Raw genomic sequence first — 21830 nt, 5'->3', positions numbered from 1 at the left:
TTCTCGACGGCGGTAGTTTGTCTGTCTGTATAATTGGAAAAGTTTTGGACGCATATGGATGGGACTTTCAGGAAATACGTATTATAAGACCAAAAGAAGAAAAATAGAAATGGACCATCGTCATGTACTCAATAGATACACACTCGTAGAGCGCTATCGCTCCCTGGTGGTCTAGTGGTTAGGATTCGGCGCTCTCACCGCCGCGGCCCGGGTTCGATTCCCGGTCAGGGAACTTGGCTTTTTAAACTATATTAAAAAACTTATCATTGGAGTGAGTTTATGCACTTTTGAAAGCGTTTGTTTGTTAGTTCACAATAACCTCATGAGATTAGTTCACGAAAGGTGTCAATTCAAACAGGTGCAACTGTACAAACTGTACAATTACTAAACTGAAAAAAAATGAAAATAATATTAAACACAATGACTGAACATCACGGTCACTGCCTCGTCTGACAATAGTCAACAGCAGGGGTTTAGCACTTGTAAGCAAACGTTCAGTTCCATTCTTGCAATAAAAAGAAAGCAATGAGTATTATTTAAATAATAATAATAATATCAGCCAAATCCAAACGCACCAGCGCTCAGGTTACTTAAATTCTGTCCGTCAACAACGTGCTCCATCTCTCTGTTAACAACTTTACTCTTGTTGTTCCGAGTCCCACCTGTGTCGGGCCCTCAGATGTGACTAAACACCGCTACTAGTCTCAACATGTCCTCCCTTTCCAGCTCAGTGACCCCTGACACGAGATGCTTCCATAGAAGTGTATTTCAGAATAAGGATTAGCCCTTAATATTTATTTATTTTTAGAATATCCTGTCCATACGGCATAAACAGAATAGAGCAAATTCAGCTACAAATCACCACAACCGTCACTTTATTTTTCAAACACATTTAGCATGTACGCATTATGAGACAAGTAAAGTACAGCAGAAGAGACAAAAAAAAACATGTCATGCTGAGTCATATTCCAGAGGAAAGACAAGTTGACAGGCTGCAGAGTCTCATGCCTTGTTAGTTGTGTTACAAATACAAACGTTTGATTCTATTTATTTCCACTTCATCATCAGATAATTCGAAAGCAAACGTGAAATAGCCTTTTTTGCAACAAATTGTTGTCTCTCCCAGTCACCAGCAGGCGCAGTTCAAATGAAAACACAGGAACAACCGTCTCGTACGTGCAGTGCAAATGTAACGTTTGGCTCCAAATGTGCGAGAGGAAGCTGCTCGCTGCTGACACAAGTGTCAGGCAAAATGGAAGTGCAGTTGCTCACGATGGGGTCGGATGAGACGTGGGAAATGAAGTCAAGAGCGATGGAGGAAGTCGTGCACCTCCATGTGGCAACAAAAACACGTTTATTATCAAGAGAAACCTGATGAATAATTCACCTCCAGGCAAGAGTTTGACCTAAAATTGTGATAGCTGACAATAACAAGGTTTAAAAAAAGTTTCACCAACTTGCGTAGCCATAACATTATGACCATCAGCTCATGAGCAAAATAGATCTAACCTTGCAAAGTAAACTAAACAAAGCGCATATTTATGTATTCCATTTATTCACCTGAGAAATTAATCTGAGATTACATTCATTATATTCCCTTTCTGGAATACTGCGTAGAAACGGCGAAACGTATTAACTTTTTTTTTAAACTAATAATGAAGGGAAAAAAGTGCTGGTGTGAAGTTTGATCTACAGGTTAAAGTCTGGTGTGTCTATTATTAAAAATATATATCATAATCAACAGTTTTCAATGGAAGATGAGGAATGGAAGAGGAAGCGTCATATTCTTATCTCACATGGACGGCCAGGTAGTGATGGGTGGGTGAGGTTTCATGAAACAGGGTCCTGATTTTCAGAGGCCACCAGATGGCGCTGTCTGCTGTAAAATGTTTGGGCTTGAACAACTGATTCAAAGAAACCTCACATCATTTCTAAACCAAGAGTGCCACCTACTGGCCTGAGAAAATTAGTTCATGAACCCTGCAATGCTGTTTCATGATACCTCATCTACCTGTCACCACTTCAAAGGTAAAAGCAATGGGCTAAAGAGCTAATAAAAATGCTAGTGATCCAAACTGAGTGGTTCCCTAACTTTTCCAGCTAGCAGCAACAGAACGCCTTTATTGTCTTCTTATGTTGAGAGGTACAGGGCAACATAATTATATATACTGTATATAACATAATTATTTGGAAGAATATAGGGACAGCAACATTTGTGGTTTTGTAAATACAAAGATGGAGTCGTAAACAGCTGTTTTTCACTGCATTTTTGGTCCAAAACTGTCTCTCATCTTGATCTACTTTTGTTGTAGGAGCTCAGTAACACACTGTCCAACTGAGCTCAGTCGGTGATTTATCATACTTTCATATCTGAGTACCTCACTACCTTCACTTGTACAGTAACACGACATAGTCGTTGTTTATCACTTGACTTTCGCTCCTTATAAATGGTTAAAACCGTTGACTGCAGATCTAAGAGTTGTTCATGACACTCTGTCAGAATTAAAATTTGCAAAACGTTCCATGGCCTTAAGACATTACCAGTACAAATAAAACCTAAAAGCAAGTATTGCCACAGTCCGCACAGGCCTCTCTGCCGCGCCTCCAAGTGTCACCAGTGCAGGGTCAGGTGCGGGTGCTGGTGGAGCCGACACAGTAACTCCTCCTCCGTCGGCTCCTGGACCTGCTCTCTGTGGAGGAAGCAGGACACGCGTGAGTGATCGCACACCGCGTGAACTGTCGACGGCTGCACTTACTTGAACATGAGCTGGACCGAAGTTTGATATCGAATCTTCTCCACATCTGAAACCGTGCAGGTGTGACTGCGGTCCCACTTGAAGATGAAGTTCTGTGCGGACAAGAGATACTCAATCGAATATTCACATTCCAGAATAACATGTAATTATATTATTATTATTAATTTGGACTTGAACAACAAATGCAATGACACCTCACATCATCTCTAAAGCAAGAGCGCCATCTAGTGGCCTCTGAAAATGAGGACACTGTCTCAGCAATCCTACAAGACTGTTTCATGATACTTCACCTAACCATTACTACAGTTTGTTCACTACATATACTGTAGTCCAGAGCTGCGTGTTGGCTGGTGTTTTTCAGTGTCACTTTAATGGCAGAACAGAAACCCAACCCAACCCAACCCAAAACAACAACACAGGACTGACCTCTATGATGAGGGCCACAAACAAGTTGACCCACATGACTGAAGAGATGAACCACCAGATGACAAAGTAGACCTTGGACCATCTGAATGAAGACAAAGTGGCCAACATCAGGTCCATGTGAGACCTCTTCACCCGGGCAGACTTGGCCTTACCCTGTGGTGTATCTGCTGTAGGCCTCCAGAAACACCTGCCAGTTGTTGACCACCATGATGTCAAACAGAACCACCAAAGATGCCTGATGAGGACAGAAGGTTACTCTCGGTGACTCCTGGGGAAATCCATTCCATCATGTCTTTTCTACTCACAGCAAAGTCGTTGAAGTTGTTGGGCCAGTATCCAAGCTGCTCATACGTCCCACAAACGTTGGTGTAGTTAGTCACTGTGCCGTTGTCCGTCGTGTTGATGGAGGGGTAGCTTCAAAAATGCGTCAATTCATTATCAACTCATTAAACAGACCAAGGCTGAGAGAAGTTGCATGACATTCCCTGGACTTTAAAGACTCAAAAGAACACAGATAAGGATCTTCTCAGTCAAGGTGTTTGAACTCACTCAGAGGGAGGTTTAATGGCACCTTCAAACAGCCAGATCCCAAACACAGCAAACACGTAGTAGATGACCTGCAACAGAAAAAGAAAAAGTGTCCAAAAAAAGTCAAGCTAAAAGAGCTGCATTAAAACAAACAAAAAGCATCTACGTTGCGCTGCTTTGCCCCGAGGTTTGCCTCAAACAGGTTTTGAAGCCGACTGCAAAAGTTTTCGAACGTAAACAAACAGTAGAGGCGATAACACAACTATTAAAACATCAGTGAGGAGGCGCCAATACTCGCTGGTAAAAGGCTGAGTATGTCCCAATGTTTAGCCAAACACACATTTGTTTAGTATTCTTCATCCTAAAAATAGAGAGTCCTACATTACCGTTCAGTGTTGCCGTTGCTGTCCATCCATCTCTGAATTGTTCAGACTGAAACCCTCTCACAAAGTCCGAGACGTCGCATTCTCAACAACGTGGTTATAATAAAAATAAGGCTCTCGTTTACATGAACCTGCTCTTCTTCCTCAAAAACCTTTGAAAAATCCCTCATTACTCGCTCATTCAGCTGCTACTTCCACTGCTTCAGTGCGTCAATGCAACGTTCATGAATCCAAACCAAGCTACAGAACACCACCAAACTCAGAAAACTCCTAAGTTTGTCCACAGCTCTGAGAGGGAACACTTCTGTCTACATAATAATGAATACCAAATTACATACCACCAGATAAAAATGACTTGAGCTGCAACATGTATCAACACTGGATTGGACATGAATGTTCAGAATACTGCGCGCAGGTTAGTAGATGAATGAAAATCCCAGCTCACCACCAGCATTCCTGCGAAAGCTCTGAGGTTTTTCAGCAGGTCCAACAGTGTGCTAGCAACCAGAGCCATGAGCTGGAAGGTAAACAAAGGATTAAAAAGTCGTTGGAATGACTTCAATATTTTTCAGTCTTAGTTGTACCTTGATATTTGGGATGATTCGCATGAAGCGGAAGACGATCAACATGTTGATGAAGCGGACCATCTCCCACAGAGACAGTATTCCATGAGAGGGAGGGTCCCTGTAACATCACACCCACATTTGCATGACAATCTCATCCATAGAGTCAGATCTAGTGCTACACCTTTAACCTACTGGTTAGTCCAGCATCAATGTCTTAGACAGTGGTTCTAGCTTGGGGACCTACCGTCACCCTTTACCAGGTTTATATACATGTACATGTTTCTCTAGTCTAGTGTAGATGGAGGTGGTTTTGACATGTACAGAGGAGAGAGAGCCAGTACATCGGTAGGAAGATGTTGAGGTTGGAACTGCCAGGCAGAAGGTGGAGAGGAAGGCCACAGAGGAGATTGATGGAGGTGGTGAAGGAGGACATGAGGTTTGGAGGTTTGAGAGAAGAGGAAGCAGTGGACAGGGGGAGACGGAGGAGGATGATCCGCTGTGACCACCACTGAAGGGAGAAGCCCAAAGGAAAAGAAGAAGGATGAAGTTTCTCTAGTAACGAATGCAGTGCCATCGCTTGTGTCACTGTCTGATAGTTAGACATAATACTGACAATAATAATCCAACCTAGCGAATGGCAGACTGTAGGTGGCATATATGGTGATCTGGAGCGCCTGGTGGAGCAAACAGAAGACATGAGAGGCATCACTCACCAACTTCAACTTCAGTTACAAACTGCGTATTTATGTAAAGTAAAAAACAAAAACATTGAATGACTTGTTAAATAATCATGCTGAGAGCCCATGGAAGGAGATTTACCAGCAGCAGGATGGTGAGGAAGCCATCAAAGATGTTGTTCTTGTAGGAGATGTAGCCTTTCCAGCCGAAGGCAAATATCTTCACACTCATCTCGAACAGGTAGTAGAGGATGAAGCAGAGGTTGATGATCTAGACCAGGAAGAAAGGACGTTCACTCCCACTCAGAACTCTTTCACCGGTGCCCTCCCTTCAAATGTGTACCTTTGCATTTCTGTTGAAATTTTTATATGTTCAACAATTTTATTGTGGCTATTTGCTATTGCTCCTTGCGCTGCTGAATAGCTAGGCTATCGGCTTGGTCCGAAGGCTCCCAGAGCAGATGTACTGTATGACAGATCAAATCAGTGGTGAGCTCTTCAGTCGAATATTATTGCTAGAACTAATGGCCTGATTGAAGGAAGCTGAAGACAAATCTCCACATCTGCAGATCATCGCCATGGCAAGTTCCAAAACACACCTGAAATCAGGTTTGTCATGTGATCACCGCGCAGTCATGGACTCAGCCCGAGGAACACACACTCTGCATTGGGTCACGCACACAACTTCATTAGACCATGGTGAGTCTCAGAGTTTGTTTATTTCCGCTGCATAGCTGAAGCTGCTGCAGCCGCACATCACCTAGTTCCATCATAGTGCAGCTACTAGCTACATGTTAGCTTAGTCCAGCTACTAGGTACATGTTAGCTTAGTCCAGCTACTGACTACATGCTAGCTCAGTCCAGCTACTGGCTACATGCTAGCTAAGTCCAGCTACTGTCTACATGCTAGCTTAGTCCAGCTACTGGCTACACGCTAGCTTAGTCCAGCTACTGGCTACACGCTAGCTTAGTCCAGCTACTGTCTACACGCTAGCTTAGTCCAGCTACTGGCTACACGCTAGCTTGGTCCAGCTACTGTCTACACGCTAGCTTAGTCCAGCTACTGTCTACATGCTAGCTTAGTCCAGCTACTGGCTACATGCTAGCTTAGTCCAGCTACTGTCTACACGCTAGCTTAGTCCAGCTACTGGCTACACGCTAGCTTGGTCCAGCTACTGTCTACACGCTAGCTTAGTCCAGCTACTGTCTACATGCTAGCTTAGTCCAGCTACTGGCTACATGCTAGCTTAGTCCAGCTACTGGCTACACGCTAGCTTAGTCCAGCTACTGTCTACACGCTAGCTTAGTCCAGCTACTGGCTACACGCTAGCTTGGTCCAGCTACTGTCTACACGCTAGCTTAGTCCAGCTACTGTCTACATGCTAGCTTAGTCCAGCTACTGGCTACATGCTAGCTTAGTCCAGCTACTCAGCTACATGCTAGCTTAGTCCAGCTACTGGCTACATGCTAGCTTAGTCCAGCTACTGGCTACATGCTAGCCAGCTATTAACCCCATGATCCAGGTCGTGTAGTCCCACTAAGAAAAATTCCAATTTCTCTCCAGTAGTCGGATTAAGCTGTTTACATGCATGTTAAAAGTCAAAACCATTTAAAGCAATGATTCTCAACCATAGTGCCGGGGCCCCATGGTTTATTCAGGTTTTCCAATTTTCTCAACAGTTTGCATCAAGGGTATATTTTTTCGTTTTTTCTTTAGTAAATTTGATGAATATGACTAGCACCTGCTGTTGGATGGTTCTGCTGTTGGTTGGACGTTTCGATGACAAATAAATATCTTTGTGATGATCACATGGTCTCGTGTCTTTTCACAAGGTTTTGGTTTGTTTACGTGTCAGTAGATTATATATGGTTGTTGATCACAAATGAAATGAAGCGTAATGTATCAGTTCTATTCAATGGGCTGCGGGCCCAGTTGTTATGGGAAAGGTGGGCCCAGAGATCAAAAAGGTTATGAACCCCAGATTTAAAGCTCGAGTTCACCTCCATGTAGAAGTTGTTTCTCTTTGAGGTTTCCAGCTCCGAATTCAGCACCAACACAGTCTGAGGAGAGAAATGAGCTTGATCATACGTTTGTGTTGGAGATCACTCCACCTTAATGATGAAACAAGACATAAAACGGAAATGCAATGCACTATGTCTAGGAGAAACATCAGTGTTTTTTCCCGATGCATTCAATTTTCTTCCTTAAACTGACCCAAACCTTTGCATGAGTTTGTGCTTGTTTTGCTAAACACACACAAGGGCACATTTGAGCTACATGTTGGTCTTCATTTGGACCCTTATAGAGTTAAGTCTGACACATCTACAGATAAATACATTGATATGTCTATTCAGGCAAATAATGCATGCTAATTAAAACATTATAAAAATGTAATTCATTCATACTTATCACTTACTGTGCTTCTGAGACATAAAACAGTACAGTACATTTCAAAATATCATGTAGTATGAAGCAAGAGCAGTAAATGCTACTCACACATATACACATGACGTTGGCTAGAGCCACTGCATTTCCAAATACAGTGAGGTAGTAGTGACTGAAGGCAACCTGAAGTCGCTGTAGAACTGGTGATTCATATTCAGGCAGGGGAGGGTGCTGACACACACACACACAAGCAAACACACATGAACAAACAAACAACAGCTAAAGACTTTCTTCATCTGGAATATGCATAGGAAACTGTACCTCCTTGATCCGATCTTTATCCAGCTCATCGAAAATCTTCATGAACTGCTCTCGATCCATGTGACCAGGTGTGTCATACTGGTGCACCTTCTAGTGAATACAGAGTCCAGATGGCCCAGGAAATGAAGATAGAAAGAGCAGAGGTAAGAATCAACAGAAGCCGTCTCCTCTTTGTCTTCGGCAATTTCCCCTCAGGGGTTTCCACATCAGGTCCTCCACCTTAACCTATCTGGATCATCCAAACCATCAACCCCTCTTCATCTGTCTGTGTTCTGTTATCACATGCATGAATCCCATTGGTTGTCTTCTCCTTTTACCTTGGAGTTTCAAACTTATCAAAGTTAAATGTGATTACTGACCGCTGTGATGGCGGCTCTGTAGTAGCTCTGCATCTGCACTCTGGACATGACCTTCAGCACTGCATCCAGACGAACATGCTCTCTGGAGAAGAAGACAACTTGAAGTCAGCGAAGCCACTTATTTATTGAATGGTCTCTTTATGTTTACATTAGCATGACTATGTGTGTAGCATTTTCTGTATGTCTCTGTTTAAAGCTAGTTGCGTGTGCCGAGGTGTGGTTTGTTTTTAGACAGGTGTATGTTTATCTATCCTGGGAGTACAAGTGTTTTTACATATGTTTTTACTATGTTAAGGCATGACGATGTATGTTTTGTCTGTTCCTGCAGTTAGCATTGGTGCTTACTCTGTGTGTTCGTGGCAGCTGAGGACTTGATACGCTGCTCGGATCCCAAGTCTCCGGCGGATGATGGAGGTCTGGACCGCCATCTGAACAGACACAGAAACATAAAAATCTCCACTTTTGTAGTCACACTTGTTCTCTCTCATATACTGCGCTCAGAGATACTGTAGCACAATTTGCGTGAGACTCCAAAATAAGCAGCCAAACAGCTTGACAGCTTCGGCAGAAATAACGGCAAAATGACTCATTTTCAATTCGTCGTCCTGCGCAAACCTTGACAGTAGCAACATGAAATCCGGGTCAGATATAGACGAGGGCCACAGGATTCTCACTTGGTGGTTATGTTTTCGCTATCTGCTACGGTTTTCGACATAGGCAGAATGAGTTAGCAAAGTGACGTGCAGCTGCACAGCTTGGGACACTGAGAGGGGACAGGGGTGTTGCTATGACAACGCAGCTGACGCCATTCAAAGCGCCAGTCCTCCTCTGACAGCTCATCATCTCCACTATTGCATACGGAGCCGCGGTCGCGAGCATTCACACGCAGGTTCTGCAGAAACTGCATCGTGTAGTTAAGTCAGTTAACACTGAAAATGTTTTCTGTACAGTGCAGGAACCAGTTAGAACCGGCCAAATCTTTTGCTAGATGAACATAACAATGTGTATTACCAGTAAGTATCCTCTGAACTGGTTATAGATGATGGCAGTCAGCAGGTTCATCAGACAGAATGTCCCTAATGAAAAGCACATGGGACACTTCAAACAAAGACCTTCTACTTGTCAGATGCTACCAACACTGCTGCACTCACCAATGACGCTGTAGAGGATGAAGAAAAGGGAGTAGGCTCTGTTGAGGGTGTACGCTGGGATCATGACTGGAGTGGGACAGAGGGATGTCGTGAGCACCAGGGGTTAAAGACACTTTGAAACGGTGAGCAGCGAGACTAACCATCAGGGTTGTTGGCCGTCGTGAGCAACACCAGCAGAGATGTGAGTGCGGTGGGCAGGTTTCGGAAATGCAACTCCCACTCGACATTTTTATCAGGATCCTGACGGAGACAAAGACAAGGATTTCTTGAAGTCTGGCAAGCAGTGATGATGACAATGATCTTGCATAGTTGTGTGCTGCTACACTATACAATTATACAGTATAATGGATTTATTATCTAACATTACCTAACCTCCACAACATAAAGTATTTCATCATAAGTCTACACCACACAATCGCACACTACCCCCATGTTCTTCATAATTGTAGTATTAGTATTACAAAGCGGGTCCACTAAAAACGTTACCTCAGTTTTTGGGAAGAGCAGCATTCCGAGCATGGTAAAGATGGCAAGGTGAAGAGCCAGCAGCAGGATGACACTGTTGGAGAGGGACAGATGTCATCAACCCTTTTGGGCTTGTGCTGTATTGACAAGCCTCAGCAGACAACATTACCACTCTAATTTTGTTGACTGTTAGGGGAAACTAGCTTTTATTTAATAGGGTTTCTTTTATCCAGTTGTTAAGAAATGTGTGTTTATGGCAGGCAAGTCCTTTCGAATGCAAGCTTTTGGACTCTGAGGGATTTTTGGGACAAGGATATGTCTCACGATGGACTGTGACAAGGATGAGCTTCAGTGTCCTCACCCAGACGTCCAGGAATAGAAAAACACAACATTACCTTGCTATCTCTGGCAGCGTCCTCTTGAGGCACTTGAGGGTCTTTTTCATCAGCGAGGAGTTTTGGAGGAGAAAGAATGGACGGAGCAGACGACGCACTCTCAGTTTCTGGTGAGATGGAAGATGGGATTATGATTTGAGTTGTGATGCACCTGGAGATCTACGGGTCCCTATATCAGAGGGTTTGGCTCTCCACCATACAGTCCATCTCCCATTCCAGTTGGGGCCTGAAACCCATTATATTGCGCTGATCTGTAACCCCGCGGAAAGCTCCCATCCTTGCTACAGGTATAACCCACAAACCACGTCTCTCAGTTACTGCTCTGCCCTCCACATGACCCTCCTCTGATCATCCACATTCATCCTGCCGACTGGCTCAATAAGATCCACGATGCCTGTCTCTGTGAATTACCATATCTCAGATGGGAAGGATACGGTTCTGAAAAGAGAAATTCCAGGAGCTGGGTGGAGATCTCAGCGTCTGAGCTGAACCTCATCCAGTTCCCCAGCCATTTTAGACTGTAGATCTAGTGAATTTTCCTCTCTTTGCAAGACAGGCTTTACAAACTCTGCGTCAAATGTCAGCAAATGTTGAAGGTTTCGCCGCGACCCGCTTGGGACATCATCATCGGGAGCAGGGCTGAATGGCTCCTCACCTCGTCACACTCCATGCTGATGGACAGCACCCAGTCGATGATGGAGACTGTTAAGACCACAGTGTAGCTGATCAGCCACTTGTTCTTCCGGAATTCCTCCCAGCCAATCAGGTAGCTCTACAAGCAAAACAGAGAGACCTCTTTACCCCTGGAATCATATACGTTTTCCATCCTCCATTCTGCATGAAAGGACTCCTTGACAAGTACTAAACATGAGCATGATGATCGCCAACTGCTTCCCGGATCTAGTCCCTTGGTATGCCGTTGGTAGTTGCGAAACATATGAACCAGCGTCCAGGTTTGCAGTTGCTGGTTCACCTTCACAGCCAGGTCCAGCGAGAAGACAATGAGGCAGGCCAGCTCGAAGACTTCGGTGACACCGCAGGGTGGCTGCCATGCCGGGGAGCGGCGCCGCAGGTCCGAGGTGACGGACAGAGACGAGGGCCTTTCTACAAATGCCAGCAGCAACACCAACGCGATGGCCAGGCCAATCAGCCTGAACAAACAGATGAGGAACGGTGGTGATGTACAATATCAATAACTCGTCCACTGCCGAGCTGAAGTGAAAAAGTCATCAACAGGTTGGAAGGTCTTCACCTGAGACTAGAGACTAGAACTATGTGAACTCACCACTGACAGATTTTGGAGTAGTACCATCGGTACAGACGCAGGGAGTTGGCGTCCACTCTGTGGTTGATGGACCGATACTAGAAAACAAGCAAGAACAAGTACTCAGTGAAATCACAACACGGGCATCACTCATTGCCGAGACATTCTTGATATTGTCTTTTTGAATGTTTGTCTCCTTAGTAGCAAATGCTTAGTAGCATTAGTCCCTACAGAAGTACCATGAAGTGCTGCTTTGCATATAAATCCTAACCAAGATCTAAGGAAAGTGTTCAAATATATGATAAAGTATCATTTTTTGAAATGTTAAATAATAATGATGAAATAATACATACATAAATATGTGTGATATAACTTTCAGTTTTCAGTGTAAATGAATGTGAAAATAAAGTGAAATTTAGATTTGTATTTCTCTTGATGTCACACAAGTTCAGTTATATGTTATGTGAAAAACATATGTCAAATCTCATTTGTGAACCGCTGCTCCAAATGAGTCTTAACTATCACAGAGATCACAGGTGCATGTGGGTCATTTGTGCTGTTAGGCCGGGACAATAAAGTCTGTTAATGTTTTGAACTTGATTTATTTACTTTTTATGGTATTTTCTTTTTGTAACATTAAACCCACTGGACTGGACTTTGGTCCTGGTCCAAACCAACAAGAATTGAGTTATTAGTTAATGACAATGTACCATTTAAAAGTTTAATTACTGTAAATTCTGGACTATAGAGTGCACCAGAATATTAGCCCCACCCACTAAATGCAAGAAGGAAAATAGATCTATTCCTACATAAGCCACAGTGGTCTATAAGCCGCAGGTGCAGTGGTGCCGTCTGCGCCGTAGAAAGGCTTAAAAATGCATGAGGATCGCTTCTAAACTAGTTTGGAAAACGGGCTCCAGCATGGAGACTGACTCATGAAACAAACTGGCCAATGTTCTGAACTGGAATCATCAACTCCTCACATCTTTTATTGACATTAAAGCGCTCAAAATGTGACCCAAGCACCGACACAACAGCGGGTCTCAGCCGCTGCTTCTCGTCTCCGCTCCTCCAGGAGATCGGCTCTGAGGGCGGAGCTGCGGACACGCGGGTGAAAAGAGCGTCAATAAAACGCCTCTAATTTCATAAGTTTGATGTGACGAGGCTCAATATTTTGACAGCATGAGGCTCTTTCGTCTGGAAAAATCCTTATACAGTGGTACCTCGGTTTTTAAACGTCCCGGAATTAACAAATGGAGTTCGAACAAAAATGTTGAGATTTTTTTGCTTCGGATTTCGAACGAAAACCCAGAACTCGAACGCCCCCGGAAAAAGCTGGAAAAAACTTAACGCGCGCAGACCGATCAGCTGACCCACGACGCCTTGTTATTGTGTATAACGCAACCTCTGTATGCAGACGTGTTCATATTGAGGTGTAAAACCTTTCCTGTCTCCACACTGGACCGTGGTAGAGTGTCACAGGGGAGGTGCTGGAGCGCTCACTCCAGGGTTTGATGTCCTGTTGTGGGCTGGAGCTGGGACAGGGATGAGGCCAGTCTGGGACAGAGCGTGACTTGGTTTATGACTTTGTCACAGAAGCGCACATTCAGAGCTGGACACGCACCAGGCACCTCTTCACTTCTGGAGAGACGTCACTCACTCGGCAACCCCTCCCACATGCAGCGGCCACACACATAGAGGAACAGCGCACCTGCAGCAGACACTCTACATTCACTCCTACAAAAGACTATTTTAAGGCTTGGAACGCAGAATTTCTTTTTCCATTAATTGTAATGGGAAAAATCGATTCAGATTTTGAACAAACCGCTTCTCGAACGGCCGTCTGGAACGGACTGTGGTCAAGAACCAAGGTACCACTATATTAGCCGAGTTGTCATATAAGGGTAGAGACTGCAAGAAAAAAATAGCTGTTTATAGTCTGGAAATTAGAGTAAATAAATAAAATGTATTGTAAATGTTGCAGAGACTTTATCGTCCTCTGGCATTTCAATGAACTGTAGCATTGTCAACTCTATCTTTCTATAATTATTGTACTTTTTGTATGAATACAACAATATTTATCTAATTTACCCAATATTTATATTTACCCAACAACAACTAGCTATTGTCTTGCTTGCCTCGTCTCCTAGTGTATGACCCAGAACAGAAGGATACAGGACATAATTCTCATGGGTGTTTTTAACAAGAACTGTCTCTGCAGAGCACACAGGTGGAAGGAAGTCATCAACAGGTTTCTCATGGGACAGGTGATCAACAGCCCAACTAGAATAACTTGTTCATCACAAACACCCATTGATCCTGTCTTTGCAAATAGACCCGATTAGCCTAGCAAAAAGACAACTTAATATCGGTCATATAGCAGACTGTGACCTCACTTTAGCAGTGTGAAAGCAGAGGACCTCACAACCAAACATCTGAAACTTTACCTCACTTCCTGCTTGATCAAAACTAATCGTTTTTGGTTTGATCATCTGTTTTTTGCAGTGTCTTCTTGTTGCATTTTCTGTCGTTTCAGTCTATGGCCATTATGTTCTCATATTGTAAGAGGTTGTAGTGTATGGTGACTTTGACAGTCACAAAAGGCCTGGGTCAGTTTGAGGTCAGTGAGGTTTAGAAGTGCACTTTTTTTTGCTCTTACTTTACACATCTTTCCCATGATTTTTAAAAGCTACAGCTATCAGGCCTGCATGTGAGCACAAGCCAGAGAGACATATCACCGGGACTTGCTGCACCCCAGGCAGATAAACAAGACCTACCTGTGTCTAACGTCTGAATTTGAGTTACATTTGTTAAGTAAATTCCACTGGGAGCAAGTCAACTAGTCTAGCGCTTATTATGTATTCATATTATACTACTTAAACTCGCCGTAGATGTGGCGTCATGGTACTGGGATCGTAGTACTTTAAGTCATGAAAATGTCATTGTTGCTGTCAAAAACTATTGCGCATTGTAGATCTTGGAGCTCTTGGAGTGTCTGCATGAGAATACGGTGCAATTTTTAAGTAACACAGGCCAAATAAGTAAAATATGAACATGAAACTGTCATCACTGCCTTGTTAGCTCCTGTCACCGTTACAGATGGGTGGGTGCTCTCTTCAAGGACACAGGATGAAGTTCGCTCCCTGCGCTGTCTACAGCGATAAGATGAGCAGGTGATCCATCACCAGCATTTATTATAGAAGAGTTGAGCACCAGGTCAGAGAGATTTCACGTCATTTCTCCTTACTGATCCAGCACCAAAGCGCCTAACAGACTCATTTAAAACCCAATATTATTAAGATGTTTACAGCCACGATTATCACCATGATTATTGCCATCACGGTGTAGGTTGCTTTTACCACCATTATGAAGTGATAACTGAAGCTGCCAGTGCTCCTATTTGCATTAATGTTACTGCTATGGTTCTGATGCAGCCAGTGTGAGGATTAGCATTAGCCCCTGTTATGAGCTGCCACTGATCATAACAAGGGATTGATTCATCTTTTATTGTAAATCGTTCTCCTATAAGGGTATATTCTAACTATATATCCCCGCGCATTTATCTGCTCCCATATTATGTTTGAATGATGCTGTTATGCTGTTGCATCACTGCTATTAATACAATTTTAACTGTAGATATGAAAATGGAGACTACTATTAATATCACTATGATCTACATGTAATTATTTTCACTGTTTTTGCTATTTCTAACATTAATAATGCTAACGCTGTTAGCGCTACTTTTTGTTTTCGTACTTCTTTCCCTCGAACTACTGCCACAGCATTAACATAATTATCACCACAAAAGAACTTACGTTTTTCGGTGATGTTTTTTTCACTTTAGGAAATGTTGGTAATGAAACAATAAACCAAGGACAAAGTTTTGGTGGTGTTCCGGAGGACCCTGTGGACCACGCTAATATAGATTTTTTGCTGGCTTGTGCAAGCGAGTAATGGAATGCTACCGCCATTAAAGCTCATACAATTCAACTATTAACAAGGGTTTTCTATAGATAAATTGTAGGACAATAATACAGGCTAAAAATAACATTATGGGTGGAAATGAATTGCTTAGAAGAGGTGTGATCTCTCTGACTTTTTGTATTACAAACACCACTGCTGTTATCATCATCATAGATATTAACAGTTTATACAATGTATACAGACAATATACCATTACTATACAGTGAGCACATATTTTTGCTACTGAAGCTGCAGTCCTGGTTGTTGAGGATCCATGCTGTGATATATATATAGAACAGGTCAGAGTCCTGTGATTATGGGAATACATCCTGCTGTTTCTGGGCTACAAAGCTGTTTTTGTTTTGAATTCTAAATTATTACTATAAATATTATAATATCAATAGCTCCATCTGTCAACATGACCGATCTTTTTTAAAACCCGCAGTTCATTTCAGCTTTGCATGAGTCCTATTCAAACCCAGAAGGCAGTATTGAACTCACCTTGATGGCATCTTCTATGAAGACTACAGCCTGTTGGACCGAAAGTTCCTCATCACCTGTGGACGGAGCACACAGTGAGAGTCCGAAAACCATCTGGGAATGATTCTTCTCTTTCAGGGCAAAAGCAGCAGTGAAAATCTTCCACAGGTCACGACCCCAAAAGATTCATTGAAGTCAAACCACATGTCTAGTTCTACTAACAACTGTAGAGTCGCAGTCAAAATCGAGACATGCTGTCAAACTGTAGCAAAGTGGAACAATGTCTCTTTTAAAGAGGCACCTGAAGAGTGGGAGTGACTATTTGTCTGACAATTTCAGTGTTCAGCCAGAGGCAAACTGGCAGAAAACAGAAACTGGAGAGCAGCAGTGAGGGTGTGGTCTTGTGAGTGTGCTCACAAGATCTACTTCCAAAACACATCTGGACAACGGCTAGTAGTGAATGGCTGGAATTTTTGACACCCTGTCACATCAGACTCATTTGCATGTCATTCAAGAATTTTCACAAAAAGACGGGATAGTAGCAATAATCTCACCCGACTTGCGTGTTTGACAAAAATGGCTGGAAATCAGAAAACAAACATAAAACAGAAGCCAAGACTGAACAAATTCACATTGTTGAGCGGTGAACACAGTCAGAAACCCTGACATCCTTTTTTGCTTTTTGCTAGTCATTTCCGTTTTCATTTCAGTCACTTCACTTTTGATGATATTGCAGCACGTCTCCATGTGGTCAGTCGTTTAAAGTTTGAGAGTCAACTCTAAGGCGTCACATCAATTTAGGATTGCTCAGACTTGGAATTGATTTTATTCCAAGACATCAAACAATCATGTGAGACATGGGTCCGACCAGCCAAATGACATAATCTGGTTCATTGTTCCTTTTGAAGGACTATAGTGCACCAACGATCTCCCAGTGTTGCACTCCTTGTGTGATTGAGTCACAGCAGGGTCTTGCAGGAGACTCTGACATGCAAGACAGGGCATAAGCTCCCTGGAGCCCAGGTGCTTCTGTAGATGTTACAAGCTCCTATCCGCTAAGCAGCTATGTTTTTCTTGTGGCCTGAACCATGCGGCCAACATATGGACTGCTGCCAAAATATTGACCCTCCTCACATCAAACCAATGAAATCACAGGCGTGTTATTGACCTTAAAGCGCGCAAAATGAGCTGCAGATCACGTGATACAATCGCACCACACCCTGCCATGATCCTGCAGCCCACGATGTGTCGGTTGTAGGAGTGAGCCAAACTATAGGTTTACTTTGTGTGGCAGGATGTAAAGGCAGCCACAGCCATCCTATCTCTCATGCACAGATGCCTATGAAGTGACTCTTCCTCCTCTGTTTATTTTACAAGTGACTTCTGAAACTCAAATGTGTTGATCCAACTCAGTTGGATCAAAAAGCTATGCTGCAGGCTGCAAGATTTACTTGCTTTAGTCAGAGCTAGCACCACGCCATTGGGGACCATAGTCACAGGGATAAAGGGATGAAGGGCCCAGAGTGGCTGTAAGAAACTCCACAGTTTCCACATGGAGGTACTGGCTCTGGACTTATAGCTGCTCTTATCTGTGACCTTCCTCTTCTAGCATTCCTGTCATGAGTTCTTTGTCACTGAGAGGGATACAAAATGCCATTGCGTTGTTGTGTAACAATTGTAGCCTTATCTCAATATTTGCAGATGCATTAAAGGTCAAAATGTATAGTTTCACAATAACATTGTTAGATTTTAAGCGACGGTAGTCCAGTAGTTTTAACCCTTTAGCTATGGATCAAAGTTCCTAAATAAAAGGCCTCATGTCCATATAGAGGGAGCCACTGTTGTGGTAAACAAAAACAAGTTAACAATATGTATTTGTATACATGTACATACTATATAGAGGTGTACACTACATGATTAAAATGTTTTATAACATTGTAGATTGGTCTTCACCCACCGAAACATCATTAGCTGAAGATAGTAATTATGACAAACCGTATTTTAATTCTGTAAGTGTTGATGTTCTGTGTAAATACCAATGCGATTAGTTGGTTTTACCTCTTTGCTTACCATTCAGATTAACACAGGCAACCTTTTACTCCGCCCTCGCGCTTAAAAAACACTGATGTACTAGTTGAAATAAATTTGATCAAAGTAGTGCCATTGTAAATTCGGCAGCTATGACAAGTTAAGAAATGACCATCCGTGAGAGTAATAATCATTATTTAATTCTTACAAAATTGTTCCTGTTCACTCATTTGATTTCGAGAAAATGTCTTTATTTAGATTCAGATGAAACATTTATACCATTCTAGCATTGCTTTATTCTTGCAGCTGCTGAGTATTACGATGGCGATGCCTTTTGTCGTGAGAGGAGAACTTGTTCTACTCCAATTATCCTGATCATAACTACAAAATAAATGGCAACAATTGAGTGTAAGGGCATGACATATTGTATATTTATGTATAGTATAATATAACCAATACTAATTATGTCCATGATTGTATTAACTGTGAGGCACGTAGTAGGTGTGTTAAAATGAAACCAAATTATGCCTGACACCACACATAACACTGAAAGTCATTTAGCCTCATCTATACACCGTGTTGAAATGTCTACATTCATTATTTCAAGTACAACTTCTTCATCTTCTACTTTATCTCAGAGTGCATTCTAGTCGCGAGGATGATAGATGTGAGTTGAAAAAGTACTTACAGAGTGTGACTAGTGCCCTAAACTCTGGGAAGATTCGGAAAAAGTTGTCCAGTGCCGCAATCATTCAGAAAAAGTAAAATTCCAATCTAGACGCAGGAATCATAGTTTAGGAGAGCCACTGCAGTCGGCTGCGTCAGTGATCTCACGGGGACTTAATACTGAGGAGGTAACTGCAGTCACCCACACCGTCCTCACAGACAAATATGTACACACACAGATCAAACCACCCAAACACACAAACCTAAGCTGTCAAAATGCATTCAGACACACACTACATATAATTGGCAATATTAAAAATGTTAATGATAATAAATTATCTTAGCAATATTTTTGCTGAAATATCACAATACTTGCGTGTTCAGTACTTGTGTGATATTCTCTTTTCTTCTTTTTTCACAGTGGAGTTATTTTGTTGGTTAAGGGAGCAAGTCATTCCTCTGTTGGGGTGCAACATTTAACAGAAAGTCTAACTGGACTGATGTCATGACAATGAACACAAATCACATTTTGCCCCTAAAAAAATTGATCTTATTACAATATATCGCAGTGTATCACCACTCCTATATCCTGGTACGCATCATAAGTTCCCTGCCGATACACAGCCCTATGTTGCATGCATCACTGGATGAATAGGATGCCTCTTGCACATAGTAACACAACACACACGGGTTTGTTTCCACAGCTTCATTCAACGCACCTCCTTGAAATAGTTTTGGAGTCGCGACGGATTAGCATCGTGTAGTGGTAATGACAAAATAATGACTCTTTGATTTGAGAATTTGCTTTGAATGAATTTCAAAACTTCATTATATAATTATTAAACTGAGAAAACCAAACAAATACTACTTTCAGCTATTGCCCTTGAAGGCTAAAGAAATAACAAGCAAGAAAAAATAACTCCATGAAAACATGAACTAGCTTTTAAACAAACAGGTCCAAACCTTTCTGTTAAATAAATAGCTCAGGTGAGGAGCAGCAAATCAGTTTGGCATCTGTGACAGATGTTTGTGGTTTGTTTGTTTTTATTTAATGTCACACCATAGACACTTACAAGACATGATAAAAGTGAAACTATCATTGGCGTTTGGAGATGGAGATGGAGATGGAGTGCAGCGCAGTGTGAACAACACCCAAACAGGACGTACGATGCAATGAACATTGAAACTGTCGCCGTCTACAGAGGTGAGATTTGATTCCAAAGGACATACAGTTGTACAATAGACCTCTTATAATCAGTTAGTTGGGGCTTCAATTTAAGGGTCATTTGTAAAACAAAATAACTCCTGAATGCCGGACTGACATGATCAATATGTGTACTTAAGCACTGCAATCCACTTTTAGCCGTATCAAATAATACACACAATAACATAATAACACCAGTATATTAAAGGTCACACTGTCCAGATTACGGAGGATCTTTAAATTGTTTTGACAGTTGAATATTGCATTTTACTTGCCTTTTTAACAGATGCCTCTAATAAATAATGGAAACAAAAAGCCAAAACCTTCACCGAGATCATTTTCTGTTACAGTAGGTGATATGGAAGTTGAAACATTTTGTTATCACATGCTTGAAGCAGGTGCCACATTCTCTATTCTGGCTTAGCTAGAAGTACTTGTTTTAAAATGCTGCTTCCATGCCTCACTGGCAACATGAAGGTTTTCAATAGTCTCTGCCAGATGAGCTCCAATCCAGCATATACAATACCGTGGTTTATTTAACTGGAGCGCCTTTGAAAGCCTGAAGAACAGATAACGTTTCATCGGTGGTTAGACTGTGAACAAGGCGCCATCCTGTGGACAGTGTAGATATGGTTCTCAGGTAAAAGTAGGCTGCCAAGTTAGTTGCAATTATTTTTAAATTAATTTAAAATATAAATGTAATTATGTAATTTTGTTTGGGTGGAACGTGATTCGTCTGGACTAAGATTCATAGTACAATGATTCATTTAAATTGACATTTTTGTGACAAAACTCGCTCACAAACTGGGAACTATTCATTTGGCTGTAGATACTTTCAGTTTCACTGATGTTTCCAGTATATTGTTCAGATGAATGGCATGTTGTTGTCATGTACAGGAAGAGGTTTAACAGCTCAGCTGGAATGTCCCCTGGTCCCTTAACCAGAGCTTGGATTGGTCCATTTATGGAAGGTGGTTTACTGGATCACTTCATCCACGATATTTTCAAGTCCACTCTTCAGTTTGAGCCAGTTATACGTCTAAATAAAAAATATTACACATATATCAAAGTCCCCGATGGTGCCAAGGCAGAATGCGCGAATGAAGAATAGTGATAATAAACAGTGTCAAAAAACACTTGGAGAAAACGTCCCCCAGCGACGTGACATGAAATAATCTGCAATGGTTTTAAACAACGCATATTTACCCCGGGGGCGACCAGAGAACCGGCGCAGTGCTGATTTGTTTAGTTTGTAGCTTCTCAAGCTCTGATTTTGTACACTTCCGCCGTCTGCTGACGTCACGGCATGCATAGAAAACATCAGCTTCAAAGTAGGAAGTTTGCACTTTAACAGTAACCTACGAGCAACCAGACACACCGACTATGTTCCGAACTCTCAGTACACCGTGGTCTCTTACCTGGCACCGCCTGGACGCTGCACGCCTCCGCTAAAGCCGTGTAGGACATTCGCCGGTGGCCCGGAGGAGCCCCTGCGCGCGCTGAGCCCCGCCGGGTGCCATAGTCCGAGGGCTCCGCGTTCACACTCTCCCCCAGCAACCTGTCGGACTCCATTCAGCTGAAGCGCTCCTGGTTATCAGCTGGATGTCTCCGACATGTTCGTGGGAATGAGGAGCTTCCGACTGAGTTTTTGGGAAGTCGCTCTTCCTCCTCCCTGCACAGTCACTTCACACTGACTCCTCCTTCGCTTGTCAGACCGAGGCTCCAAAACAGGACGCCGGTTCGAATCCACACGCCGACTCTCAATCTGCGCATTATAATTTCGTCAGCTTTCATAAATATTTTTTCTTCTTC

At 42.6% G+C, this 21830-nt stretch overlaps 1 protein-coding gene and 1 non-coding gene across 2 annotated transcripts; one reads left to right on the top strand and one right to left on the bottom strand.

The window, feature by feature from the left end:
• The first annotated feature begins 160 nt into the window (after positions 1-160).
• On the top strand, positions 161-232 carry trnae-cuc (transfer RNA glutamic acid (anticodon CUC)). The gene has a single exon. It is a non-coding gene; the product is annotated as a tRNA-Glu (tRNA).
• Positions 233-858: 626 nt separating this feature from the next.
• tpcn2 (two pore segment channel 2) lies at positions 859-21684 on the bottom strand. The gene is made up of 25 exons (XM_053872808.1): positions 21437-21684; positions 16142-16197; positions 11699-11775; positions 11387-11564; positions 11069-11185; positions 10414-10520; positions 10040-10112; positions 9694-9793; positions 9554-9619; positions 9414-9478; positions 8748-8830; positions 8403-8484; positions 8044-8133; positions 7834-7953; positions 7338-7397; positions 5479-5607; positions 5287-5333; positions 4678-4777; positions 4539-4610; positions 3732-3799; positions 3488-3596; positions 3335-3417; positions 3183-3264; positions 2757-2848; positions 859-2690 (listed from the first exon to the last, which is right to left on the bottom strand). Exons 1-25 carry the CDS (start codon positions 21588-21590, stop codon positions 2612-2614), a joined length of 2289 nt encoding a protein of 762 aa, XP_053728783.1. The 5' UTR covers positions 21591-21684; the 3' UTR covers positions 859-2611.
• Between the last annotated feature and the right edge of the window lie 146 nt (positions 21685-21830).

Source organism: Synchiropus splendidus, chromosome 1 (genome assembly GCF_027744825.2).
Source record: "Synchiropus splendidus isolate RoL2022-P1 chromosome 1, RoL_Sspl_1.0, whole genome shotgun sequence".
In the NCBI taxonomy this organism is placed as follows: Eukaryota; Metazoa; Chordata; class Actinopteri; order Syngnathiformes; family Callionymidae; genus Synchiropus; species Synchiropus splendidus.
This window is presented reverse-complemented; position numbering and strand designations above follow the sequence as displayed.

Coding starts and splice junctions, on each gene's coding strand:
- tpcn2 (XM_053872808.1), bottom strand. CDS start 21,590: ATGGAGTCCGACAGGTTGCTGGGGGAGAGTGTGAACGCGGAGCCCTCG. Junction 5,608..7,337: donor GAAACAACTTCTACATGGAG/GTGAACTCGAGC, acceptor TTCCTGGTCTAG/ATCATCAACCTCTGCTTCAT. Junction 3,800..4,538: donor CTTTCGCAGGAATGCTGGTG/GTGAGCTGGGAT, acceptor TTTCTGTTGCAG/GTCATCTACTACGTGTTTGC.